Source organism: Gavia stellata, chromosome 4, assembly GCF_030936135.1.
Source record: "Gavia stellata isolate bGavSte3 chromosome 4, bGavSte3.hap2, whole genome shotgun sequence".
Lineage (NCBI taxonomy): Eukaryota > Metazoa > Chordata > Aves > Gaviiformes > Gaviidae > Gavia > Gavia stellata.
The window spans coordinates 34,836,282-34,862,976 of record NC_082597.1 but is presented as its reverse complement, the minus strand read 5'-3'; the positions used below and the strand labels follow the sequence as shown (position 1 = coordinate 34,862,976).

General features: G+C 35.8%; 1 protein-coding gene across 1 annotated transcript in view; it reads right to left on the bottom strand.

The window, feature by feature from the left end:
• Positions 1-26,695, bottom strand: part of ARID2 (AT-rich interaction domain 2) — a 103,906-nt gene that overhangs the window by 26,057 nt on the left and 51,154 nt on the right. The window contains exons 4-12 of the mRNA XM_059816163.1: positions 18,189-18,322; positions 17,107-17,325; positions 14,254-14,321; positions 5,934-6,000; positions 5,595-5,845; positions 4,368-4,464; positions 4,079-4,288; positions 3,499-3,666; positions 2,174-2,249 (exon numbers count right to left, since the gene is read on the bottom strand). Coding sequence (XP_059672146.1) covers positions 2,174-2,249; positions 3,499-3,666; positions 4,079-4,288; positions 4,368-4,464; positions 5,595-5,845; positions 5,934-6,000; positions 14,254-14,321; positions 17,107-17,325; positions 18,189-18,322 — 1,290 coding nt within the window. The remainder of the gene's footprint in view (positions 1-2,173; positions 2,250-3,498; positions 3,667-4,078; positions 4,289-4,367; positions 4,465-5,594; positions 5,846-5,933; positions 6,001-14,253; positions 14,322-17,106; positions 17,326-18,188; positions 18,323-26,695) is intronic.

The following is a 26,695-nucleotide window of genomic DNA, read 5'->3' as shown; positions in this document are numbered from 1 at the left end:
ACAATGCTCAAATACCAGTACCAGAATATAAGCTCAGACAGAATAAAAATATTTTTTAAGTTGTCAGCATTTACTATATGGTGCTAACACTTTGGAAAACTACACTGCATTCTCCTTTGTAGAGTCCTACACTCGCAATATAACTAGCTACTTCAAAAGAGAAAAAGCAAATTATCACATTCTTTAAATTGTGTTCTCTCATAACCAGTAAAGAGTAAGTATGATGTCATTTATCCTGCAGTTGAGTTACAATTTTGTTATTACAAAAACTGAGATCACAATGTAAAACAGAAAGTCTAGGTATTAATTAAATTGGGCGTATCAGACAAATGACTGTCCAGTTGGGTATGTCATATCTGGCTGACACACTATCACTGGTACCAGTGAACTGAAGATATTCAGGACTTATAACGGTGAAATGGGATCTGCAATTAGCACTTTACTGTCACATGCACTTACCTTACAAGGACTCCTACTTCGGCTACGCTAGCTAATAATATATCCAGGAAGGCCAGTTTAAATATCTTGTCTTTCTGCTGCTTCCAAGAGATAGTAACTTTTCTAAATTCTACTGTTATGATTTACTCATTTTCCATTTCTCTCAATAAGAAACAATGACTAAAACATACCATGAAAATTTACATGAATGTAAGACACTCCATGTTAGCATTGATGAAAATACTTGGAAGAGTCTACTCCTCTGCTCTCAATTTGCATATTTTATTTTTTTGCCAGTACAGTTAGTATTTAAGGAGAATTTTCAGGACTAGATGTTAATTTTTATTTTTCACTAGCTCTATCTACCTAAGACTAACCAGAAGAAAATCAAGTACAAAATAAGAGTATTCAACACTGGCAGCTCCAGAAGCACACAGAATTGGAAACAAAGCAGACGTTCCAAATCTTCCTGATATAATGCTCTATGGTTTGCTTCATTATTTTCTGTCATTTGATGGTATCGCACAGTTTGAGCATGGTACCTAACCATACTTTTTTTAACAGTCAAAACTTCTATTTTGCATTTTACACGGAGTGCAAAATTCACCTTGCCTACAACTTTACTACTGAAAGCTACATGTCTAGTGCTCTCTATAGTCAATGGAGAGAAGGTGGCACCAGAAGGTAATTTGTCATCTCATCAGAAACTAGGCAGGTGAAGGCAATTCATTTTACTACTGGGGGAATCTCCCACTCCATTAATTAAAAAGGCAGCCTAGAAAACTAGCTTTGGCTAAAGACCAACTTGCAGATCCCTAAATTGAGCTGTGGTGATCCCTGTTTAAATGTTTAAATGTGAAATTTTTCAGTCTTTCAGCAGTGCACATTAATAATACTTTGCAGTGTGCAAACAGAAGCATGGGAACAACATCAGTTGACCAACAAGAATGGCCTGCAACACTTCCCCCATACAATCTAAGTTTTGCTGGAAGTATAAATAAAACTAAATCATGACCTAAAGCACTAAGCTTTGACAAATTTTACTTTATCTTGGAGGCCCTTGCCTGATCAGTGAGACAACTGATGAACATATGAGTTGTGGAGCAGCAGATGTGGAAGGGTCCCATCAGGAACCGATTAACACAAATACTTAGAATGTGAGTAGATTTGCATAAGTCAAATCGTTCAGAAAGCTCACCCTCAGCCCGCATGAGAACCACAGGCGGAATAGTTTTTCTCTAAATATCTGACAACAACAATATTAGTTGAAAGCAAGAGAATTTGGATGGAAAAGGCTTTGATCTTCTTTAACTTGATTGAGGTTCACAATGATCACATGGAGAGTTTTGCAGGGCCTAGCTTCATAGTTTGATAATTACTTTTATATTGGTGCAGTAATACAGCAATACATTACCAGATGAAAACACTCATGAAGCAGATGCTGCTGCTTGACAATTTAAAAAAATAAATAAAATCAAGATCAGAGTTAAAAATCTGAGAGAGAAAACAACTAATTTCAAGTATCAACTGTTGAAGAGTGAATATTCTTGTTGAGCTTTTTCTTTCATACTTCTTCAAAGGAATGACAGAATGGTTTTGCTTTATACGTGTTTTTCAGAAAAATTAGTCTAACAGTAAATAGAAGCAAGCTAGACAATTCTGTGACACATGAATACAGGCATTTTTCTTTGTTTTTCTTCTTCATTGAAGTATTTGAACAGAACTATACACTTACCACTGACATGCAAATTTCTCGCTGTCTATTTCTACTATTCCTGGTGGTGGAGCAACATGTGGTGCTGTCCTAGAGGCTGTGGAGAATGAAGGGAAGAAAAAAAAAACTTGCTGAGATTATTTTTGTTCTCCTGAATGAAGCACTTCATGACTTTTACTGGTACAGTTTCTCCTGTGCTTGTAAGCAAGGATGTATCCAGCTAAGGCAAGTCACAAAGATGCACTAAGCAGACTACAGATTTGCACCACAATTTACCAAAGCAAAGCAGGGCATGCCAAGGCCAGAGCCACCACTGAAGTGCAATGATGATGTAAGCACTTAGTGAATGACGGCTTCTGATTCACAATCATGATCCATGATCTCAGTACTTCAGAGTACTGAGCATGATTTAAAAGTGGCACAATACTCCACCAGAACAGGCACAAATACACAGCAGTTATTTTTCCAATTCCTAAGTGGAAGCAAATACAACGTAAAGAATTTTGTAGCAATGTCACATCAGTTCCTTCTGTTCACTCTTGTTCACCTCCTTAGTCACATTCTTTTCCAGTCACTTTCACTGTGGTATCTGAATCCATTCCAGAAACAGTACACTTAGACATGCAAGCCAGAGTCTGTTGTAATGGTTCTTTCTCCATTTTTTTCCCCAGAACGAATAGCTATGTTCCATCTTGTGTGCACTTGTGATATACTGCTTTGTGCTTTTATTAGTAAAGACAGAATGAGGTACATGTGCTATTCCCTCGACCAGTAATAGTTAGCTGTGCCATCAATTTCCAGAGTGCCACTATTCAATTCCAAAATAAAACTGCAAAAATTAATCATAGTTACAATTTAATTTAAAATTAAGAAAACACTTGTCAAGCTTTAAACAGTAGTTAAAATTTGGTTCACATCACAATAAGCTGTTTAGCAGCTTCAATAGAGGCATGATTCTGTGTGTCTATTATGTCTGCAATTCTATCAAATACTGTATGTTACTGCCCAATAAAATGGACCTCTAATTCTCTGCAAATAGTAGGAACAATCTAGAATGGATATTTTCTTTCCACTGAACAAGTTAAAATAAGGAGTGTACCTAACTTCCAGTAAAGTTACAGATTAGCAACTGAAAAGTATTAAGATTCTTTTAAAGCTGGTTTCACAACAGTTTTGGCTAACATAGCTTTATATTTGCTTTGTGAACAAGTGTCTGAAAAAAGATACCATATGTTATGCATAATGCTATACTTATTTATGTAAATTAATCAGAAACCTACAGAAGACAAAAATCATACATATAGGAAATTCTGTAGAAGAGTATGTTCTCTTGCAGTGATACTAACCTGGGACACCTGTTGCATGGGCCTGTGAGGAACCATGATCCATTACTTGTGGTCTGACATCAGGTACTCCTTGCTGGCTAACACACTGATGTTCAATGAGTTTTACAGCAGTAAGTGCATCGGGTCCAAACATCTGGATGTCCATAGAAACCAGACATACTAATGTATCTAAAGTATTGAATGTAAAACCGACAATGACATTAGGACAAGACAAATGAATGTTGCTGGGACATATTGATTTGCTTTAAAATTGCCATGTGTTGAAAGAAAACAAGTGTCTGCATGCTTCTGTAGATTTTTTATTTATTTATTTATTTACACACACACACACACTTCCTTCATGGCATTAAAAAACACACAAAGAAAACAAAAAAAACCCCAAAAACCTCCTTCAAAAGTTTTAACTTCCCTAGTTATTAGCATCATTAATTTCTTGAGTACACAGAGAGTAAATTTTAGTAAAACTTCCTATTCTAATATCCATCCTTAAGCTGCACACACACATAATCAAGCTATGTTTTTAACCACTGAACATGACATATTCTTAAGTCTTTTTTCCTAGATTTTGCTTCTCCCTTACCTATGCTCTTCTCTACTTTAGCAATCTTTGAGCAGGCCACTTCTCCCATTTCTGTGAGCATGTATAGCACCTCGAGTGCTGAGATTACAAGCAGCACATCTGGTAACGTGAGATGACATATGATCTCTTTATAGGATTCTTGATCCACATATTCACAAATTAAGACACCGTTATCTTCAGCCTTACAAAGATTTGCCAAGATTTCCATGCCTGAAGAACAAATACAAAATAGTTTTAAACAGCAATAATTACAATTCTAATACAACAATAGAATAGCTAGAGATCTTACCTCTCATTTTTAAAAATCTATCCCTTGACATGAGGCATTTTGTAACAGTGTGAAACATTAGATGAGTAGTTTTGAAATCAACAGGATCCAAAAGAAGCTGATGAGAAAGAAAAAAAAAAATCTATGACTAACACTATCCATATAGTGCTAATGGCTCAAATCCTTAAATTTGCATATCAAAATATAAGATTAAAAAGTGTTTAAATGACATTTGTGTTCACAAAAACAGAACCCTGTGAGCTTTTTATTGTAGCTAGCATTTTGAGCCCCCTCCTCCTTTTCTGCTCTGAAGTAGCAGTCTAATTTATACTTTCCAGTGCTCAGATGAAGGAAAATAACTTTATTCCCAGGCAGTCAACAGTATACACAAATGTATTTTAATATCCAACGAAGAACAGAACTTGAGAAATTACAAACATTTCTTCCCAAATGCTAGCACAATCATTCTGTTTCTATCTACTTCTGCTTCTCCATCAGACCTCTCAGATGTTATAATATGTAACATTCCCTCTTATTCAAGAGAAGCTGGACACACTGCAAGTGAAAACGCCATCTTTTTTTTTCAATATTCAGCACTGGACCAATACTTCAAGTCTCATTCTCTGATACCTACCCATTTAACTTATCTGTTTTAAAATATAATATAAGGAATATCTGAACCTATGTATGTATAAAATCTGTATAATTTATCTGCACAATGATATGACATACTGAAATAGTGTATTTTATTACATTCAAACCTCTGTGAAAAGAAAAGGATGCTTCATGCGATTCAAGCAGTATACCCAGTGGCATATGACTAGCCCACTGCTGTTCACTACACACGGCATAAAACACTCTACCACACCCTTTCTCAAACATACTATTTTGAAATTATGACTAAAGATTATAATTATAAAGTGAAGAAGCTAGTGTACAGTCTGCAGAATTTAACTAAACTCCTTTCTTCTCCCTGGGAAACTAAACTGAAAATTATGCACTATAAGTATCTTGTATCTCCCTATACAATTAGTCTTCTCCATGTGATTCTATTTAAGCAAACCGACATGTACAGTCTGTATTTTTGTTTTGGCCCTGAATACTTATTTTCAAATTGCTGTTTACAAATTCAAAGAATAATTTATTTCCTGCTTAATCCAATTATGAAGGAAAAAATTAATTTAATTAACACTAAAATTATGGTTTTATCAAATTATATTTTAATTGTTCCAGTTTGAAGCACATTACCTCTGCTGCAATATTTCCCAGAGTGTCAAGCCCCAACTGCCGTAGAGAAATAAAATGACTATGAGCAGAAAGTAGCAGGAACCGAAGACAAGTACGATTAGCTGCCAAAAGTTTAACATTTCCCTCTTCAAAAGAAAGATTACGTAAAATCACTGCGATCTGTAGTACCCGCTGCCCTTCAATATCATTAATGCCCAATTTGCGAGGTGGATGAAATAAGGATTCCCAAATCCATTCTTCCGATGGAATATCTACAAAATAAATAAATAAATAAATTTTAGTCCTTCCTTTACTATATTTACGAACATGTATGTATTAAAATTAGTCAAGATGTCTCACCTTGAGATTTGCTTCTGTCAGAAATTAGATCACGAACTTCAATATCCTCAACAATATCCTTCCAAAACTGAAGAAAGAATTAAAAGTACACTTAATTTCATAGGGATTATATTTCTTTAAATACTATTTTTATTTCTATTACTTCAAAATATTGAAAAAATATGAAAAGTATTGTTCTTTTAAAATTTCCTAGTACCTTGATTCATCTAATCGTAACAGTATTTTTCACTCATAGGATGACATGCAAGATATTCAGTACTTTACATTATGAAACTCTTCCTCTCAAGCACCAGAAGTATGCATTCATGATCAATCAACACTACCACAGAAGTACTTTGCTGAAGCACGTACTGAAGCTATACGGACAGTTTTCCATAAACAATTAGAAATACAGCAATTATAAGTGCAAGAGAAGTACAGTTCATCCTCCTTCACCTCCTACAAACAGTGAACTCCTAAAGCAGAAGATGGTGACTCCTCTCAGTTTCAGTAGATTTTAGCTCCTGCTAGAAGTACAACTGTCAGATTTCTACCTTGGGAGACTTTTTAAAGCTTCTGCTATGTCTTCCACATCATCATAAATCAGTGATAAAACAGAAGCAACAACCACCCTCACCAAAAACCTTTATAAATATAAGCAACAGAATGCTTCAGCAGACTGAAATTCAAATTACTTTACAAATATATGGTCTGATATGTAAATGGTTATGTCACTAGTCCTGTTGAAATTCAAGAGTAATACACATTGTGACATTTATTAATAAAAATATAATATATACATTCTAATGTATATATTATAATAAAAAAATCTAAACATTCCTTTGACTAATAAAAATTTATACATTCCTTTAACTCACTAATGAAATACAGCTCATCTTTTGGCTATGATCACAGAATAAAACTACAAATAAATCGGGATAAAAAGGAAAGGATGGGAGGTACAACCAGCTGAACAGCAGGAGAAATTTTGCTATGCAAATGTAATTACTAAATTACAGCATACATACCAAGCTTGACATTATTACTTTCTTGAAAAATAGAATACTACAGATTTTCTAAATTGGAAGGAAAAGAATTTTATTTTCCACTGCAATGCTGCTAAATGCCTTCCAACTGCTGTTTAGTAAAGAGGATTCCTTGTACAGAATGGATTATTACCTCATTTTACCAAAGATAAGAACAGCCAGATAAAAGTCTAACTTCTTACTGTTTGTGACAAACAGATTTTTCTAATCAATACTGAGGCTATCATCAAGAGCCACAGAAGACCAAGGCATGCAGGTAAAATCTGCAGAATGTACTTCAATTTCAGCTGTCTTTACTTTTAGAGGAGGCTATTTACGGAAGAGGCTTCAGTCATTGTTTTAAAAAGCACACAGAAGTATATTGTCTGGAAATTTACGAGTCAGTACACCCTTTCCTTTAGGATGTTTCCTTTTCAAAAACCAATGAAGACAGTAAGCCTTCACATTACAGTGCTACTTAAAAGAAAAACCTCAGAAGCTTTTAAAGATTAGTTGTTTAATGAGTTAAGGATTTTTTTTAAAAAAAGTGAATATTGAACAGAGATACTTAAAGTCTTCAACTTCAACCTGAATCTCTTTGGAAGAGGCCAAAGTCAATCACAATACAATGTTAAAACTGATGTCACACATTAAATGTTAAAACAGCATCATCACATTTTGCTAGCTGAATCCACCAATAATCAACTTTTCACCTCTTAATCGTATAGTCCAAAATGAAACATTTAAAAACCTCTGGCAACATAAAATCATAAAGGAGCAAATTTTTCTATCTGGAAGGCAAATCATCCTGGACATGTTCTCAAAGGGATAGAAAATGAGGATTTAAGGGTTTTGCAGGTGAAGACACTACAGACCCTGCTAAAGATAAAGCCTCAAAGTCCTATGGCTAAAGATGAGGACAGGAATACATTGATGGAAAACTGTACATCTCACCTGAAACTTGCAGAATAAACAGATCCACACTAGTTGCTTGAACAATTAGCCCTGTTACCTACATGAAGCACACCAGAATAATGTGCGTTCCCCACAGCCTCAGTTCCTCTGAGTCCTAAAGATCTGGAAAGGATCTTAAAGCTCTAAGGAACAGAATCTGGAGGATAGGACATGAATATGCAGACAATACAATTTCAAAAAGAACAATTAAAAAAATGCATTTTCTTTCCCTCTCTTGAGCGTTTATTTCTACATACAGAAGCACTGTGGGTGATAATGCTCACCAAGAACACTGCTTTACCTGCAGAAGTGTCCCAGAGCCTTTTGCTTACTAAAAACTGTAGGTCTGCATTCCCAAAGCCAGCATCTGTCATGGGTGTTTCAGCAACCGTGAAATGCCTACTGCAGTAGCAAACCAGGCTTCCTGTGAGCACTTTGCAGATTTTAAGATTTCAAGCATTCTGCAGAAGTTCCAGCGATCTCAGCAAAGAACTCAGAAACATTATCCAAAAAATAATATCACCAAAACACTCAGAAATATTATCCTACATCCTCCATTTAACAAGCCAGTAACTTAAAGAGCTAATCAGCAAGTAATGCGTTCAGAAATCCAAGCAGCTAAGACACAAACTATTACATGTGCATTTAATGTATCTATTTTAGAGATGAGCTGCTAACTACAGAGGGGTCAGGATTTCCCAGGATGTTAGCTGTTGACAAGCATGTTGCAACAATGAATGTAGAGATGGAAGCCTGATATGCATTTATCACTACACTGAGCTCCAAAACACCTAAAACGTCTACCATAGATAGCTCAGATAAGTTCCTAGCCAAGGAAAGAGGCATCTGTCTCTAATCATTTAGAAGGCAGAGCAACTTTCCATTTGATTCCAACAAGCTATCTTCTAGCAGGCACCATTACATAGAAGAGTCGACCTCCCTCAGAAAAGTTACTATTCTGTCCAGGGAACGACAACCAGCTTGATGCAATATTCTTGTGCACTGCACGTACAGTCATGTAAGGAATTTTAAAAGTTCAGTCAGCCTGGCCTATGACAATCAAAATATCAATCAAATTGTCAGGCATAAAATCAAGTTGTCCAAACATTTAAAAAAATGCAGGTTTTTTGAGAGATGCTATGACAAACAGATTTCACCTGACCCCCCTAAAAACAATAACACAGAGTCAATAGCAAATATGAATTCTGCATCTTTCACTCAGGCAGAGGACTCCAAGAAACCCAAAGCAAATTCCAGGACACTTAAGACCTCTTCAGAAAGAAAGAGTGAAAGAAAGCCCTTGATAAGACTTTCAGGAAGGCAAATTGTACTTTCCACTCCTTAATTGGAATGATGAAGCTCGTTAGTTACAAAACCCCTTACAACGTAGTAGGGAAAAAACACCAATAAAAGAACAATAGCATGTAGTTCTGTAAATTAGCCTCTGATTCTGGTGAAATACAGATTTTTCCATGTCTCAGACAAATCTTCACACTGGAATCACGTGTCCTGCCAGTAAATGATCAAAAAACGCGCACAGTTCTTCTCAAGCACTAGGATTTACCTACAATAATCACCATCTTGTACCCCTGAATAAACGCGTTCAAACATCGTAAGTTCAGAATGAGTCTCAATTTCTTTTCTTAACAAGGAAAGAGTTGGCCTGAATCACCTTCTTCATTGCATTTAAGCAGACTGGTTTGATAGCTCTCAGTCCACTCAACATTTATTTCCTGCCTAAGCAGGAGGAAACCGGTGGAAAACAGAATTAAATAACCTATCTGTTAGAAGAGAACAAGGTGTAACATGACAAAATTTTTGTTTGCCCAAAGGAAAGGCAAAAGTGGAAAAAGATGAGTTAAGTCAATCTTTCTGGGCATTCCTTTGAAAAACATACTTACATCACAGAGGCAAGAAAAAAAATCAATTTAGCATCACAAGCAGTTATTTATTCCCTACTATAAACCATGGATACTTCATATCAACAGAAATGAACAAGAAAGGATGAAAAAAACTGAGACCCTTTATCACTAGTTATTTCTATATATGTATTTTAGATCACGGCAACACACTGCTAATAGGAATATAAAGCTAAAACTTGGAAGCAAACCAACAATGCTTGGCTACGTGACATCCAGATGCTAAGAGATAATGGACAAAGGTAAAAGAACTTGATTCACATGCACAATCTGATTGCCATCAGTAGCCAAGTTCCTTTGGAAAAAGATGCACAGGTTTATACAGAATTCACCGGAAAATCAGATTAACCAAATTACTGGCCATAAAACCAATGGACATTTGAGTCCATGAATCATATAATGTAGCAATGATCATGACTACTTATTGTCCAAGAAAAATATGAGAGCACCTGGAGTCAAGTCAGCTTGAGAGATCCCTGTGAGAGACAAGAAAGGTGACATTTGAAAAGTATTTCAGGCATTTAAATGCATGAGGATCTCTCCCTACACACTGAAAAAGATTCAAAGAATAAACGCACGTAAAGAAAGCTATTATTAAACTTATACGAAGAAAGAGTTAGACAACAAAGTAAGAACTTCACCAAAAAAAAAGAAAAGGAAACCAAAAGAAGTAATGCATTATGCAAAGCAATAAAGAAAGCACAAAAACTGCATAAGCATGGATTTTTGAACTCTACAGGTAGAATAGGCCTCAAGAAGTCCAAGAACATGAAATTCAACTGCTTAAATTTAAGTAAATGGAAATTAATGATGCGTGAAGAAATTTAATGCAGTTAGTCATATACTACATCAAATAGTGGGCAGCTGCTGAAGATACAAAAGAAATACTTGGAAAAACAGCTACATCTGTCTGATTATAAGCATGCTACATAAACAAGTCACTCTTGAAAGATAAACTCTACTCACAAGTGAACCTTGCTAACATGAGGAAATTTAAGAGAAATGAAACAGTTAAAAATAGAAAAGCTTCCCGAGTAGATGAGAAAACATCTGAGCAGGATGTCATCAGAGCTTGGGGACGGGGATGACAAAACAAAACAAGAAGAGATACAAGCTGACTGTCTAAATGCCAGTTGTTCCAATCCTTAAGTAAGGACATGCAGTCATTCGAACTAACTAGAGATTTAAGCTTATTAACAGCATCAGGAAAAATCAAGAGAAAGCAACAAATTAACATAGCTATAAGGGATAACAGCAGGTTCAACTAAAATGATATGCAAATTCTGGCAATTAATGGAAGAGATTCACTTTAGAGGTAATCACTGTAGAAAGTGAGAAAATATGTAGCGCTGGAGATAAGATAATGGAAATTACAAATTTTCCAAACAGTTTTTTATAATGCAGTAAGGATTGGGGGGAGGGAAAGAAAATGTTATTGATTCCCTCAAAGTTTAGTATAAAGGAACACATTGTTTTCCATCTTCACCTTCAACTGGAACAGCAGTGATGCTGGAGGACACAACTAAATAGGCAAGCTCCTTTGCTCGCGAATATGACATTACCAAACTAGTAGACTGTTCTGAAAAAATCATGATACCACATATGTGAAGTAGAATGATTTTAAGTCAAAATTAGAGAACAGCAGAATATAAAAATCAAAGTATTGGTGCTGAAACAGTGAACAAAATCTTCATAATAAATTAATATAAGAACTCAAGAGCTGACTGAATACCAACCAACCAACCGTTATTGCGTAGATATTTAAGAGTGGGAGAAATACTAATGGTGATGCTGTACCACTCCTAGTGTGCAAAGATACAGTAGAATGAAGAGAAAAAATAGTGAAGAAAAACATACGGCCATTTTTCTTTATTGAAAACTGATTTAAAAATACCAATATGATTAAGAGACTAAAAATCAAATCAAACTTATTTTAAGCAAACATTAAAAACTTCCACAGAACATTTTAGTATAAATACATAATTCTAAAATTACCCCCAATGTCTACATAAAGACACTGAAATACAGAAACTAAACACCTCTATAAAATCCAAAGTTCCAAGTTTATGTTCATATATTTTAATAAGCAGGAGGAGGAGTTTGGAAAAAAGTTAGTAAGAGTAGCTATGTAGATGAAATGTCAAATATTCTGAACATATCTCATAGATGATTTATATTTCTTTCACTGCATTTGAAAAGCTATTTTCACCTAACTTTTTTTTTGCATAAAACTGACATACCAATACTTAAACTGACATTCAGTTGCCAAGAATCCAAGTTAATGATTTTTCTATGAATCCTAGTTCACGATTTCTCTATGAATCCTGAATTTAATCCTGAGAATAATTTTCAGAACAGCTTCAAGATTTCTAATACTTCTCAGCCACCTGCACATCCCCCAACCCCAAAACATGAAAAATCCCCTACAGTCTGAGAGTAACGTTTACAAACTCAACAGATTTTCTATCAATTCAATTCCTATTAGTTTAGAATTCACGTTTAATTCCTTTTCCATTTTCATCTTTACACAAATTTCTAATCTGTTGCCATTATAGTAGAGAAAAAAAACTGGAACAGTAACCTCACAAAATCAAGAAACAAACAACTGGCAGCAAAATTAAAAAAACCCAAACAAATAAAGACGATTTTTTTTAAAAAGGGTAATGTGAACAGTGAAAGGAGGGACACACATTCAATGGCCATTCTATTAATCTTAAAGCTGTAAAAGCAAATTTAAAAAGCCAAATACATAATCTCTACTCTACCAACCAAATATCTCTCTCCTATGTCATGAAGCTCCCATAATGCTCCCCCGATTTCTGTTTTGACACAGCCACAGCTGCAATACAGAACAAATTACTTCCAGTAGTAAGGTCAAACAAATGCTTGAAGTAAGATGTTCTGAAAAATCTGGATTCTTGGCATTAGAGATATTTTTAGATCTGGTGTTACGTTTCTGACATGCTTTCAGCAGTATTTCACTACAGAGTGGTACTATACATGTTGTAATGTTCAAAAATAGATCTTGGAGAGCATCCAAGTAAACCTTGTTGCAGTTACAGTGGTTTGACTTAACACTTCGTTAAAAACATTTATCAGAACCATCTGTCCTTATCTATCACAATTACTTAAGTTTATATAATTAATGAACATATAATGAATTAGAATTCTGTATAATTTTAAATATTTACAGATTTAGATCAGCAACAGTCTATGACAGTCTACAGTGAAGTCAACACAGAAGTGCTAAGTGCTTTTAAAAAAACCCAAACCAAAACACAACCTATAGTACTTCTGGACATATTTTTCAAATGGAAAAAAGAAACAAAGATTATGAAGCATTTTAATTTATTTATTTTTACACTTACCTTAAGCACATTTGAAACACGTTTTCAAGTTCATATACTAACAAATATGAGAGCTTACCTTTTCTGTTCTTAACTTTACCTAGGAAATTTTGGTTAGGGAATCTATTCACTGATACTTCAGCAATACTTATTATTTAACCAACACTACTATGGTCCAACTTGTCCCAAAATTGAGTTACATAAAAATAAACCAGAAGACAAATGGAAAAAGCTCCTAACAAATATTTCTCTATAATACTGGTAAGACATTTCAGTATATGAGACAATTAAGAAATTGGGCAGAAACCTGGCTATAAGTTCATAAGGAACTCAGCAGCTTAGCTCTTCACATTTTTACTTAATAAAAAGCGTAATTTATCAAAATATATTTTAATCTAGCTTTCTTCTATTTTAGCTACATAAGTCGTCACCTGAAATTCAATTTAAGGAAATTGTATATCATAGCAAATATGCTGAAATATCAAACCTCTTTCAGCTATAATATATCTCATGCTCTCATTCACCTCAAAATGGTCACCTATAATACAGAGGAAGCATTTATACAAAGAAACTTTAGTTATATTTTTACCTCATTTCATTACTTGTACAGTAGATCATGCCCTCTAGTGGAAAGATAAAAAAGCCTTGTGCAAAAATAGTTTAACTGAAACAAATTTGCAACTTGGGAGTTAAATTTGTCCTATGCTTCTTACGTTACGGACTTAATTTTCATAATCCACAATGTTTCTTTACTGATCATGGCAGTTTTAAAAAAAAACCCAACAAACCAGCATTGTTTTCTCTTGCTAAACATGTTGGCCAGTTTTCCTTTTCCTCAGATATATTAGCTTTCTTATAAAAAGAAACATAGAACCTCTTTATTAATTTACCTACACCTATTTTTTCTTAATACATTTCTTCCTGTTTATCCAAACATTTTATGTGATTCAGTGTCCTATTCTATTTAAATCAAAGGAAAAAAGTTGAGAGTAATTCAAAAGACATATGCTACTATATCTTACAATTTTCTGTCTTTTTAAAGGATTTGATATCCACGATATGCAGTTCAAAATTACTTTAATAATTTTTGAATTACCTTAACAAAATCTCTATCAGTTTTCTCCTTCCATTCTTCTCCAAATACAGCAGAAAATGATCCTAAAGCTTTAAGCATAAAAAGCAGAATTTAGTAAAATAAGAAAATGAACATTTTTGTTTGACTTTTTACTAATCCATAAACTAAATATTCAATGACACTACAGACTCTTCCAATGTTTCCCTTTTCATTTTAAAAAAAAACCAATGCTGTAATAAATTGCATAAACCACCTGAAATCTCTATAGTTAGATAATTAACTGCTACTGCAGTTTTACAGTTTAAATTGAGAATACGTAGCCCAGAAAGAATGGACTAGTTCATGAACCCTTTAAAAAACACATAGGAAACTTTTCCACAGCTCTTTTCCAGGAGTCAAGACGACTGCTCAGTTTTCAACCTCACATCAGCAACTGCTTTCCATGTGCACAGTATAAGCTATAAACCCTACTTTAGTAATTAAACTAATTCCCACTAATGTTTTCTAGAAAACATAAAAGTAGCAGTGAGATTTCAACAGCACTCAAAAGCAAGTATTTAACCAGGAAGCGTAATGGATGTTCTTGGGTGTTTGGTGGAGCCACTACCACAAGTTTTCTAATCATCACTCCTTGAAAGCAGCAAAGACTCAGTCAATCCAAAAATAAACTCTGTCTTGCAATAGTTCTGTAATGAACTAATGACACATTAATTTACACTTAAACATTTTGGTTCATAACGTTTTATTGTTTTGAACAAAATGCTACAAATCTCAATTCCAAGACCACATCAGCTTTCAACTCCGAGAATCCAAATCAAGGCTTATGCAGCACTCCAAATCAAAAATACTATATACCCCCAAACCCCTGGAGCTACCCTATCAAATGCAATAGAATCATCATCCCAAACTTTACTGGGGGAGGTGGGGGGTGGGGCAGAAAGAGCTGAAGACATATTTTTCTTGTTACCTAGAAGCAGTGTATTACAAATACTAACAATGATAAAACCTTAATTATAGACAAGCCAAATCTAAACCCCACATTAAATAAAGTTAATCAGCTATCATTTATTTACACCTGAAATTACCATGACAGTATATTCATACTACCTGACTTTGCTAATCACAGATTTCATTTAATCACCAAACTTGACAGATTTACCTTCATTATTTACAATACAAAAGCATGTACAAATTCCAAATCGAAGCTTCATGCTTCAAAAATAAGTAAGCACATTCCTCCTTTCTTTCCCCAATTTGTCCCAATTAGTCCTCCTCATGCTGCTAGGACGCTCCCTGGATTTATCCAAAAGATGTAATCAGGTAAGATAAAAATGAAGTTTTCCCCAGAGAATGAAAAGAGCAAGCCCATTACATGCTTGTCATTCCTCTTGGCTTTACCTCAAATATTTTTCGATATAAGAAAGACTAATACAGACCAGCTATGGAACAAGCCTGTGCTTGGAGTCCAAGTTAAGAACTCTAGAAAACACTGTCTACTTTTGCAATATCCAATACAAAACAATATTGCAACAGCAATACAAAACTTGATTAAATTATTTATAAATACCTAAGTCCACAGAAGTTCCATCAAAAGAACAAGGGAATGATGGCAAACTCAAAAATCTAGAGAGCAAGCATCCTGGAATCACTAAAATGCAGGACTAAGTTTCACGGTAGCTTCCTTTCAAATATTTTTCTTTGAAAGTTCTTGTGACTAGGCTAGATGCAGACACTAAATGACCAAGATCTAAATTTGAAGGGCATAGGTACAAATCAAAAACATCAGAGAGAAGCTGGAGAACACTAATGCAATATTGGGAGGAGGAGGGGGAAGTTACAAATAATTAGTTAAAATGCTAAAGATTAAAAAAAAAAAAACAAACCCCAAACAGTATACAATGTCTAACACTGATTCTTCCCCAGAATTTTAAAACAGAGTCTCTGACATACCATACTATGTTTGTGCTTACACATGCAAAGCAGATTTATACTCAGATATGATCATCTGTACTAGCAGACTTAAATATAGTTCGCTGAAAAAAGCTCATTTCAGCAATTTATTATGGTGGTAATTTCTGAAATTCAGTATTAAAAAAAAACCCAACACACATCAGTACACAAAACCAGTAAATACTTCCTCCTCGTCACCACAAGACAGGAGCTATGCTGTTACGATTTTAGGATGGTTTGGGTTAACTTATTTTTTTTTTCCCCTCTCCTTGACAGAAAGACAAACAGTTAGCAGTTAACAAGGAACAACTTGGCATGGAGGTCACACTGAACAAGTCAAACAGAATAATTTATTTCACATACTGAAGTATTTTGATGGAATAGACTCTCTTAAAATTTATGTGCTAACACATTAAGTAATTCTGAAACTCAGAGTAAGGTTTTTATCCCTTGAGTTTTGTATTCTGAATTTCACTACAGTTAAACATGTAGTGAATTATCAGGATAAAAATCTTCGTGGGTCGTTGTTTTCAGACTGCCCTTTCTTAATTTTTAAATTTATGACTGCTACTAGAAAAGAATTATGAAAAGTCAGCATGGTCCTACGAATTCAGAAGAAAGCAGTAATACGGTACAAGCAGATGGAAATCCAATGTTGTAAAGTTGAGCATCTTGATCAATTAAACTCTATTACTGAAAAACTAATTCCTACATGTCACTGAACTGTTAAATAACACTGTTTTGAATTACCTAACTTAGAAGGTATTTGTAACGTCTGAGAAAAACTCTAACTGTGGACAAGGTATAAAAGAAAAACTAGAGGTAAGTTTGTTACAGTGCAATAAACATTTTGATTGCCAAGGGTTGTGAAAGATGCTACAACAGGTATTGACTCTCTCTGTTGCAAAGATGTTATATACTTACTGTCATCAAACACCCCAGCATTTGCAAGCAGTAAAGTGATGATTTTAGGGTCCTTTTCAAGCTGCATAACATGCTTGCTTTCATTTGAAAGAAGAGTACATACATTAATTGCAAAGTCCACTTCATTTGGGAGTCCAGATAACAGTGAAAGCACCAATTTATTATAGTCATTTGGTGAGTTAAAGTCCATAGACAGCCCATAGCTTTGACGAAGGTAATCTAAATAAGAAAAAAAAATAAAACAAAACAACGTTTTCACAACTAAACTAATTAATATTCAGATGATACATTAAACAATATTATTATGAATGATAAGTATTTTCGAAAAAGTTTTATTAATAAAAGTTATTGTGGGTTTTAACAAGTTTTTACAGTATTCAATTTATTTTTTCCATTTGTCTTTGGCCAAAATGCTGAACACATTCTACTTAGCTGTGTACCTTTCTAGTTAATATTAATTCCTTCATCATCTCCAGAATGCAATACTGCAGTATGTTCTCCCAAAGAAAAGCTTTGAAAATGCAAACTTTAATTAAAGCAGAATAGAACTGTAATACAATTTGGAGTCACTTTCTACACAATAAATCACACATCCATTCCACAGAGTCCAGCAGCTTCCAATTTGTTTATTGGTTCAAGATTGATACTTTGGTCTCTAAATAACAATGGTGGTGATTCTGGCTCCTTATGCATGTGCTTTATTCCTCGGCTTTTAAAGATTAATTAATCGTATGCTCAGTTCAGGTATTTGGCTCCGTAGGGAAATGACTCATGTGACAGAAACACAATCTGAAGATTTTCAAGGTACGTTGTTTCAAGACAAGTAACTATTTTGCCTTGCTAATTAGAAAGAGAAACATTTGTAAAGAAGAGAAATAGCTTATGGATTATCATACTTATTTTGTTTCGGTTCACAGTGGAAAGGGCTTTAAGTGTCTTAAATTAATTATTTGAGTGGCCCACAGATTTGATGGTTTTAATAATATTGTAAATTTAGCTACACATTATTTCCTTAGGCCTGTCCATATATATATATATGTATATATATGGGAAAAAAACAGCACTTTTCCTCAAAAGTTTACCTGACACACTGTGTTGCTGGTAGTTATAAGAAGTTGGAATTGCACCAATAGGAAGTTGTGGCTTTGGATTGCCTGGTTGTACCTCATCATCCTCCTCCCCAAAATGATGGACTTTTTCATACTTTTCTAGATAACTGGAATAAAAAAAGCAAAGATTTTGAATATATATAGTACAACTAAATCCTTCATCCCCCAAAGAACTGAACTGCCAAAGGAAACAAACAGTACAAACATGGGGATTTACTGGAAACAGTAGTCGAGGTGGTATAAAACATAAAATGTGAGTCAGACTGACAATAGGTGATACAGAAAATGCCGATATGTGGAATTATGGATTTAGATATTAAAATTTCTTCACATTTCTCAACAACAATCCCTAGCTAAATTGCAGCCCATTGAGCCCTCTTGTGACTAAGTTCATTTTTCCCAAATCAGCTTTTGCTACCCAAGATAACTCTGCAGGTGGAAGCATCATAAAAATTACTCTGTGCAGGTTACCAACACATATACTGAGGTCAAGTCCAGAAAAACCACCTACTTTTTCTCTGACTTAAAGAGAAACAACATACCAAGTCCTAGCAATTACACAGGAGTAAGATAATTCTGGGATACTGAGGGCAATAATTCAACATCAGAAGTTCTGTGCCATGGCTGCAACTAATGACTACTGGAAACCCATTCAAACCTCTTAAAAAAACAAATTCTGATCTATTATACATGGAATGGACTGCAAGCACAGAATTTATATATAACAAAAGTAAACAGTCATCAGCTTGGTAAATTAAATTATCTCAATTAACAGTTAATTTAGCATTAAATCTGTGACTTTCAGGACTTTTTACACTCCAATATATAAAGTCAACTTAAAAAGGTGCACTGTAGGCTTAACTTCACACTGATGCATAGTTGCAAAACCCTTCATGAAATTATTCCAAGATCACAAAGTTGCCTAAATGTACAAACTTTCATTGTGCTGAAAACTGACAATATCAAGTCAATTATATCATAATAAAAATATTATGGAATCAGGAAATAATTTAAAACATTTATCTTCCTCTTTGTATACGGTAAAAATATTTAATATATTAGGGAAAAAACAAGGTTTTGGTATCATTTTTGTCAATAGACACTGAAGTAATTCACTCATGGTGAATCAGAAAGATTTAAAGAAAACAGTATTCCCATTGACCTCTGGGGAATATTTCAGGTGCATTGAATTAGTAATTATTTCATGAAGTTAGATATCATTGACATAACTATAACTTTAAAATATTAACAAAAATATATTTGCTAAGAAATTGTTACATTCCAGAAGGAAGGAAAAAATTTCAGAGTTACTAACACATATCATGGTGCACTGTATCTCATGCAACTACGATTTGTGTATGACTAATGTTCAGGATATCCGAAGTATTATATATGTTCTTGCTATGTGAACCACTGCTATAGCGCGATCCTTATTATGTAGACCCTTGAGTAACTTAAGGAGTCAGCAGAAAATCTTCCCTGCACTTCCCTGCTTTTAGGGACTAAAAATTACATTTAAATATGGTTGGTTTTTTAATCTTTAAACTAAAAATCCTTATCTATGCTAATTAGGTCCAAATTTAAAATCTGCAAAAAAGTAAAATCCTGCTAAAAAGTTATGAACAATTTTAAACTCGTAACCACTCCTACCCACAGGTTTTAAAATCTAAATGCTAATAAACTTAATAGTGGCTTCTAAAATCTTGAGAAAGAACAAAGTTGTGCAGGATCCTGAACTATGTGCAAGTCTAATAGTATGTAGGACCGCATCAGTGTACCCTGATGAAGTTTGCTGGTGATACCAAACTGAGTGGGGAAGTGGACAGTTTGGAAGGGAGAGCCACCCTGCAGGAAGACCTGGGTAGGCTGGAAGAGTGGGCTAACAAGAACCTTATGAAGTTCGACAAGGACAAGTGCAAGGTCTTGCACCTGGGAAAATATAATCCAGGAGTGCAGCACAGGCTGGGATCTACCCGGCTAAGGAGCAGCTCTGTGGAAAGGGACCTCGGGATCCTGGTGGACAACAAGCTCAATACGAGTGAACAGTGTGCTGCTGTGGCAAAGAAAGCCAACAAGATAGTGGGTTGCATCAACAAGGGCATCACCAGCAGAGATAAAGAAGCCATCATCCCACTCTACTCAGTGCTTGTCAGGCCACACCTGGAATATTGTGTTCAGTTTTTGTCCCCACTACACAAAAAAGATGTGGACAGGCTGAAGAGGGTCCAGAGAAGGGCCACAAAGATGATCAAAGGACTGGGAAGCCTGCCTTTTGAGGAAAGGCTGAGAGAACTGGATTTGTTCAGCCTTGAAAAAAGAAGGCTTAGGGGAGACCTTCTCACCATGTTCCAGTATTTAAAGGGTGGCTCCTTTTTACAAGGAGTCACATGGAAAAGACAAGGGGTAATGGGGACAAGCCACTCCTGGGGAGATTCCGATTGGACAGAAGAGGAAAATTTTTCACAAAAAGAACAATCAGCCATTGGAATAATCTCCCCAGGGAAGTGGTGGATTCTCCAACACTGGACACTTTTAAGATTCAGCTGGACAGGATGCTGGGCCATCTTGTCTAGACTGTGCTTTTGCCAAGAAAGGTTGGACCAGATGATCCTTGAGATCCCTTCCAACCTGGTATTCTATGATTCTATGAATATTTCCAATTTATCCTGATCCAAATTGAACCATGGGAACAATTAAAATACTTTCAGTTAAAGGCTGCTCACTGCAGAAGTCTAGACTTCTTTCTGCTACCAGCATTTGTTCATTGTCTTTCAAACAGTTCAGTAAATCACTCAGTCTGTCATCATCACCATCATCATGGTTTGAATAACTGAGTTTGTACTGTAACTGAGGTGACCAATGTTGAAAAGACGATTTCACAAAACTAGTCTAACTTCTGATACCAAGTGAAAAGGAAACCTAAAAATCTAGAACTGATCTTTCCTACACATGCACAAACACATGCTTTGCTTTCTACTCCTATGAGATCATCAAAAGCTGTTGAAATTGAGGAAAAGACAGGTCAAGGAAAATATACTGCCTTCACAAAGTCCTGAATCAGATTAATCAAATCTATGAATAAGTCCAATCAATTTAAACAGAGCCTACATAAATGTGCGTTTATGATCATGGCCTAAAGGAGTAGCTCAGAGACAGCCTGACCTCTCCTCCTTCTGACCATCCAGTCTCTCACTCTTCAGAGAGCTCATTTAGCAAATGAAGAGGATTCTAGGTTGGCTTTCCACTGATTTTTCAAACTGAATAGGGGTCAGCTGAATACTAGAGCTGATGCAGGGGAAACAGCAGGTGTACACAGCTGAGGATGGCAAGATGATGATGCACATGCGCCATTTCTACACTGGCAGAAGCTATACTGCCTTAGTATAGAAATGGGACTAAGTACCATTAATCCCATTCTATGTCCCATTAGTCTCTAATGGGACTTCAGAAGTGCTGTGCCTAGACCTAATTTCCTCATATTTGTTGGTCTGGGTCAGAGCTTAAACTTAGCATAAAACACTTTCATTATTGAATATAAGATTTCATAAGAATATTTAATAAGATGAAGTAAAAATCCCTATAAAGAAGCACATAAAGTACTCAAAATACAGTTTGCAAATTTACTACCATCTTTTTCTGGACTTGTCCATTCTACCAAGAATAAATAGCTATTTAAGCATTAAAAAAAAAAAAAGGCTTATCTATCATAAAATAATCCATGTTGTGCCATACTTTAAAATACAAATACTGAACCTTATGCTTTTTATTAAAGCCACATCCCAGCAGAGCTGAACAATATCAATATCCTAGATGTGCTCCTCTGTTAACACCTGGTTTATTAAAATGTGTTAAAACAGTTCTGCCAAACACAGAAACTCTGAAATTTCAAAATCTAGTTTACTTCCTTCCTCTCCAAAACCAAACAATTAAATTGCTTCCCACTGAGTTTGATTAAGAAATTTTGGGGGGTTAGAAAGCTTTTATGTATAAATTTAAAGACATTTGCAAACTAAAATAGTCGTAATTTTTTTCCGTGTTGACAACTCTCACGAAGTTCTCACAAATGTCTTATTAAATACTTCATAGGAAACCAGAATTCAAATCAACCTAAGTGATGATCTAATTTTTGCCTATGCTAAAGCAAGTACCAACTTCACTTGCTTAAATTCTCAGCTCTTTTTGTTGTTATGCAATTTACCAAAGTTCCACCTATTCAAAGAACACTCCCTCTTTCCTATCTCACCCCAAACTAATCAAGTTTGCTGAGGGAAAAAAAAAAAAACACGAACAACAAAACAAAATAAAAAAGTCCCAAATAACTCCAAAGCATCAGTTACAAAGGCTAAAAAAACCCCAAACCAAACAAAAACAAAAAAAAAAAACACATAGAAAGACCTTCCCCACCTCTAACACATACACTTATTCCTTTTAAGATACTGTTAGTTTAGAGGGAGGTCATTGAACTATTTCTGAATCCATAGAGTTAACAGCACTGTATTACTGAATTTCAACCATAATAACCAGACCTTAACAGAATGCTTTAGTATGATTCCTTTTTGCTATATAAGTACCGACTGTTTACAGACAGCTGTACAGACCTCAACCCTCCAAACCCTCCTTTTGTTTCCTGCAGAGAGAATGCATGACCTGGAATTTTAGTGTAGAGAAGAAGCTTTGTAAATTAGCTTGTAAATGAGCTTTACTAGTCTTAAATTCTAATCTTAACAGTCTGGCATACAGCTACTATGCAAACAGCAGAATAGCTATCACAAAGACAGGTCTTGCTCTAAAGATACAAGAAATTTAAGAATAATAAATGGAGCTTTTTATTACTGAAAAACAGTTGTGTAAAAGCTCATAGATTATAATCAGATAGTTACAAAAGGCTAATCTCATGTTTCAAAACAACTTAGATCTGTAGCTATAGACTAGAAATGCATACTTGATCACAGAAAAAGGTTTTTAGGAATTCAGAATGCTTCCTTAATTTAGCAAAGTCACAGGCGGTATACATCAACAATACAGGTCTCAATCTTCCAATCTTCTCTTTTAATTTCAACGCCACCTGAACGATTAGGCCCTGAAAGAGAAAGATGCAGCTAATATGTACGAAAGAACTAAAGCAACTAACTAAATGAAGGATCAGAACAAAAAGTACTAATGAAACAAGCAACGTATATCGGATATAAAAGTTTCAAAGACTTCTGAGGAAAAAAAAAATCTAAATACTATGTTGAAGCCCTGGAGAGAATGGAGTAATGAGGAAAACTGCCTTCTGTACATATACTGAAAGGTGCTCAATGCTGTTAGCATGGCATCTCAAGCTGGTGTTAGCCCAGTGCACACACGACCCAAAATATTCAAGAAACTTAAATGCAATGAAACCCAGTGGCAATTTACAGCCACTCCCTCCTTTCAGTTTGGATCACACCTCTTGGATCAACACTACAGGCTTGGGGACGAGTGGCTGGAAAGCTGCCTGGCAGAAAAGGACCTGGGAGTGCTGGTTGACAGCCAGCTGAATATGAGCCAGCAGCGTGCCCAGGTGGCCAAGAAGGCCAACAGCATCCTGGCCTGTATCAGAAATAGTGTGGCCAGCAGGACTAGGGAAGTGATTGTGCCCCTGTACTCGGCGCTGGTGAGGCCGCACCTCAAATACTGTGTTCAGTTTTGGGCCCCTCACTACAAGAAGGACACTGAGGGGCTGGAGCATGTCCAGAGAAGGGCAACGAAGCTGGTGAGGTGTCTGGAGCACAAGTCTTGTGAGGAGCAGCTGAGGGAACTGGGCTTGTTCAGTCTGGAGAAGAGGAGGCTGAGGGGAGACCTTACCGCTCTCCATAATTACCTGAAAGGGGGTTGGTCTCTTCTCCCAAGAGACTAGCGACAGGACAAGGCTGGATATTAGGAAAAATTTCTTTACTGAGAGAGCAGTGAAGCGCTGGCACAGGCTGCCCAGGGAGGCGGTGGAGTCACCATCACTGGAGGTGTTCAAGGAACATGTGGACGTGGCATTGCGGGACATGGTTTAGTGGGCATGGTGGTGTTGGGTTGATGGTTGGACTTGATGATCTTACAGGTCTTTTCCAACCTTAATGATTCTGTGATTCTATTCTGAGAGGCTTAACTTAAAAAAAACAACCAACCAAACAAACAAAAAACCCCAAAAAACCCAAAACCCTGAAACACCCCCCCACCAAAAAAAAAAACCCAACCAAAAAAACCACCCACAAAACAAAACCACCACTACAACCCCCCAAAAAACCAACACCACACACAGCTAGAACTACAGGATATGCAAAGTGCTGACAAATAGGAAAATACACGGGCAGCCAAAGATGTGAAGGCTGGCTACTTTTTGAAGGGCAAGTGATTTCAATGCCTTCTGAAAACTTGTTTCCTTTAAGGATCCCTTGAGCTGGAAATCAACAGATAATATCCCTTTGAAAAATCAAATTGTCATATTACACATTCGGTTCCTGTGACAGAACTTAAGTAAGTCATTTTGTTTCATTCAGATCTCTGAGAAAATAAGTTTTATGAATATGGTTAATATTTTTGTCCATTAAAAATACTTACTAAAGTGACAACACAGGTATTTATTCAGTCCCAGTTAGTTTCAGGCTGTTTTTCAGGTATTTGAGAAAAAACATTGACAAAAGGAAGTCCACACAAGGTACAGCTAGTGTCGTGCAGAATTTACTATGAACAGTAGCCCTGAATGGGCTTACAGTATACCGCAAGCTCTCAAGCTAGGGTTTGGGGGACAACGTTTCTGGTACCTTTTGAATCTGCTTCTCATAAAAGCGGAGAATTTGAATAAAAAAGTGTCTAGGCTTTTAGATTACGATGGTCTCCAATTGACAATTTAGAGTGCACCACATACTCCCTCAGTATTTATCACCTTAATTTACGTATTGGTATAAAACATCTGTCTTATTTGGCTATTTTGGCTCCCTATACCAGGACATAGTAAATTTGCCAAATATATATTAAGACAGTGACTGGCAAAATAGTGAAGACAGCATCAACCGTCACAGTCCAACTACCAATTCCTTATCTTTGTATTCAGCTGAAGGACAATATGGTACCATTCCTATGAGAGCTCTCCACCTGATCTTTCTTGGAACTGTCTTTTTGGCAGCATTATTAACAGGGGACTGACAACGTGAACTTGCACCAATTCTGTTAGCCTGAACACCTTCCATTATCAAGCAAGACAGACACATTCTTCCTGCTCATTCTCTTGCATCCCCTCTCCCTATTGGCAATCCTATCAACAACAACATCCTAGATAATCATGAGACAAAATCCTTATTGTAATAAAGATTTCACAGTACTCCATATTCCAGTTTGGGTCACCATAACTGTGAATCATTGCATACCGTCTCTCTTTGCCCCTAATTCCACATGACCCTTACCCTGATCTAAAGGACTAAGGAACTCCATGGCGGCAATGCTATGCCAACTAGAAAATTTTTAGAACAGGGGTCCATGCTTGGGTAAAACAATAAAAGTAACTAAAAATATTGGAGGCAGCAGGGGGGGGAAATTTAAAAGCTACCTATTGTTGTAAGATTTTGAACTTAAAAAAACAAATACCTCTCGGGCTTCCGATAACATTCCTCCCTGATACATGCAGCACACTGGTACTTGCACTCATGCATAATTTACCGAGTAGTACATCTGACTTCTTTAAAAGGGACAACTCATGAACTTGTGGTGCCAATCAAAAGCTGCGACCTTCTTAAAAAGATAACATCTTCATCAGACAATCCATTATAGTCCTATACCACGAATCTACGCCTGCTACGGTTACCTGAAAATCTGATCCATTTACGAATCCTAATAGCAGGAAGTATTTTAATCACAGAGAAGGCTGTTTCTCAACAGGGCCAAAGCACTTATGCTCTACTCTCCTACTTCTAGTACACACAGTGGAGACTGGTGCCATGCTCTGGAATGAAACTCCTGCTTAGAACTTAACAAAGCTGCTGCTGCAGCTGCCTCAAGTATTGTCTAAATGTTTGCTTACAAAACACCTGTCCTAAGAGTTAACCTAACTAGTTCCTGGGAACGCCAAACTCAATAACCAGCTTCAAGGCTCTGCTAAAACTTTTAGCATACACCAACTAACTACATTTCATATCTGAGTGTTTCACCAGTGTCATCAGCAATCTCTTCAGGGCTTTTTTCCTTGGTCACAAGGGCACCATGAATTCCAAGTCAACAGTTACATCCAACTATTGTCAGAACTGATGCTTGCAGCTGAATCCTTCAAAACAATGTTTGTGTGTTTTCCATCTTCACGTTGTCTGACTTAGAAACCAAGTATCTCACAGAATGCACCCAGCGAAACACTCCGCGTGTGATTCTTAGCAGTATTTGTTTGATTTCTCACTTATTGTGACCACCTAATAAGACAGGCTGACAAATCAAGATTCTTAATGCTGTACTTGGCCAGCTTGCTAAACAAGTAGGAA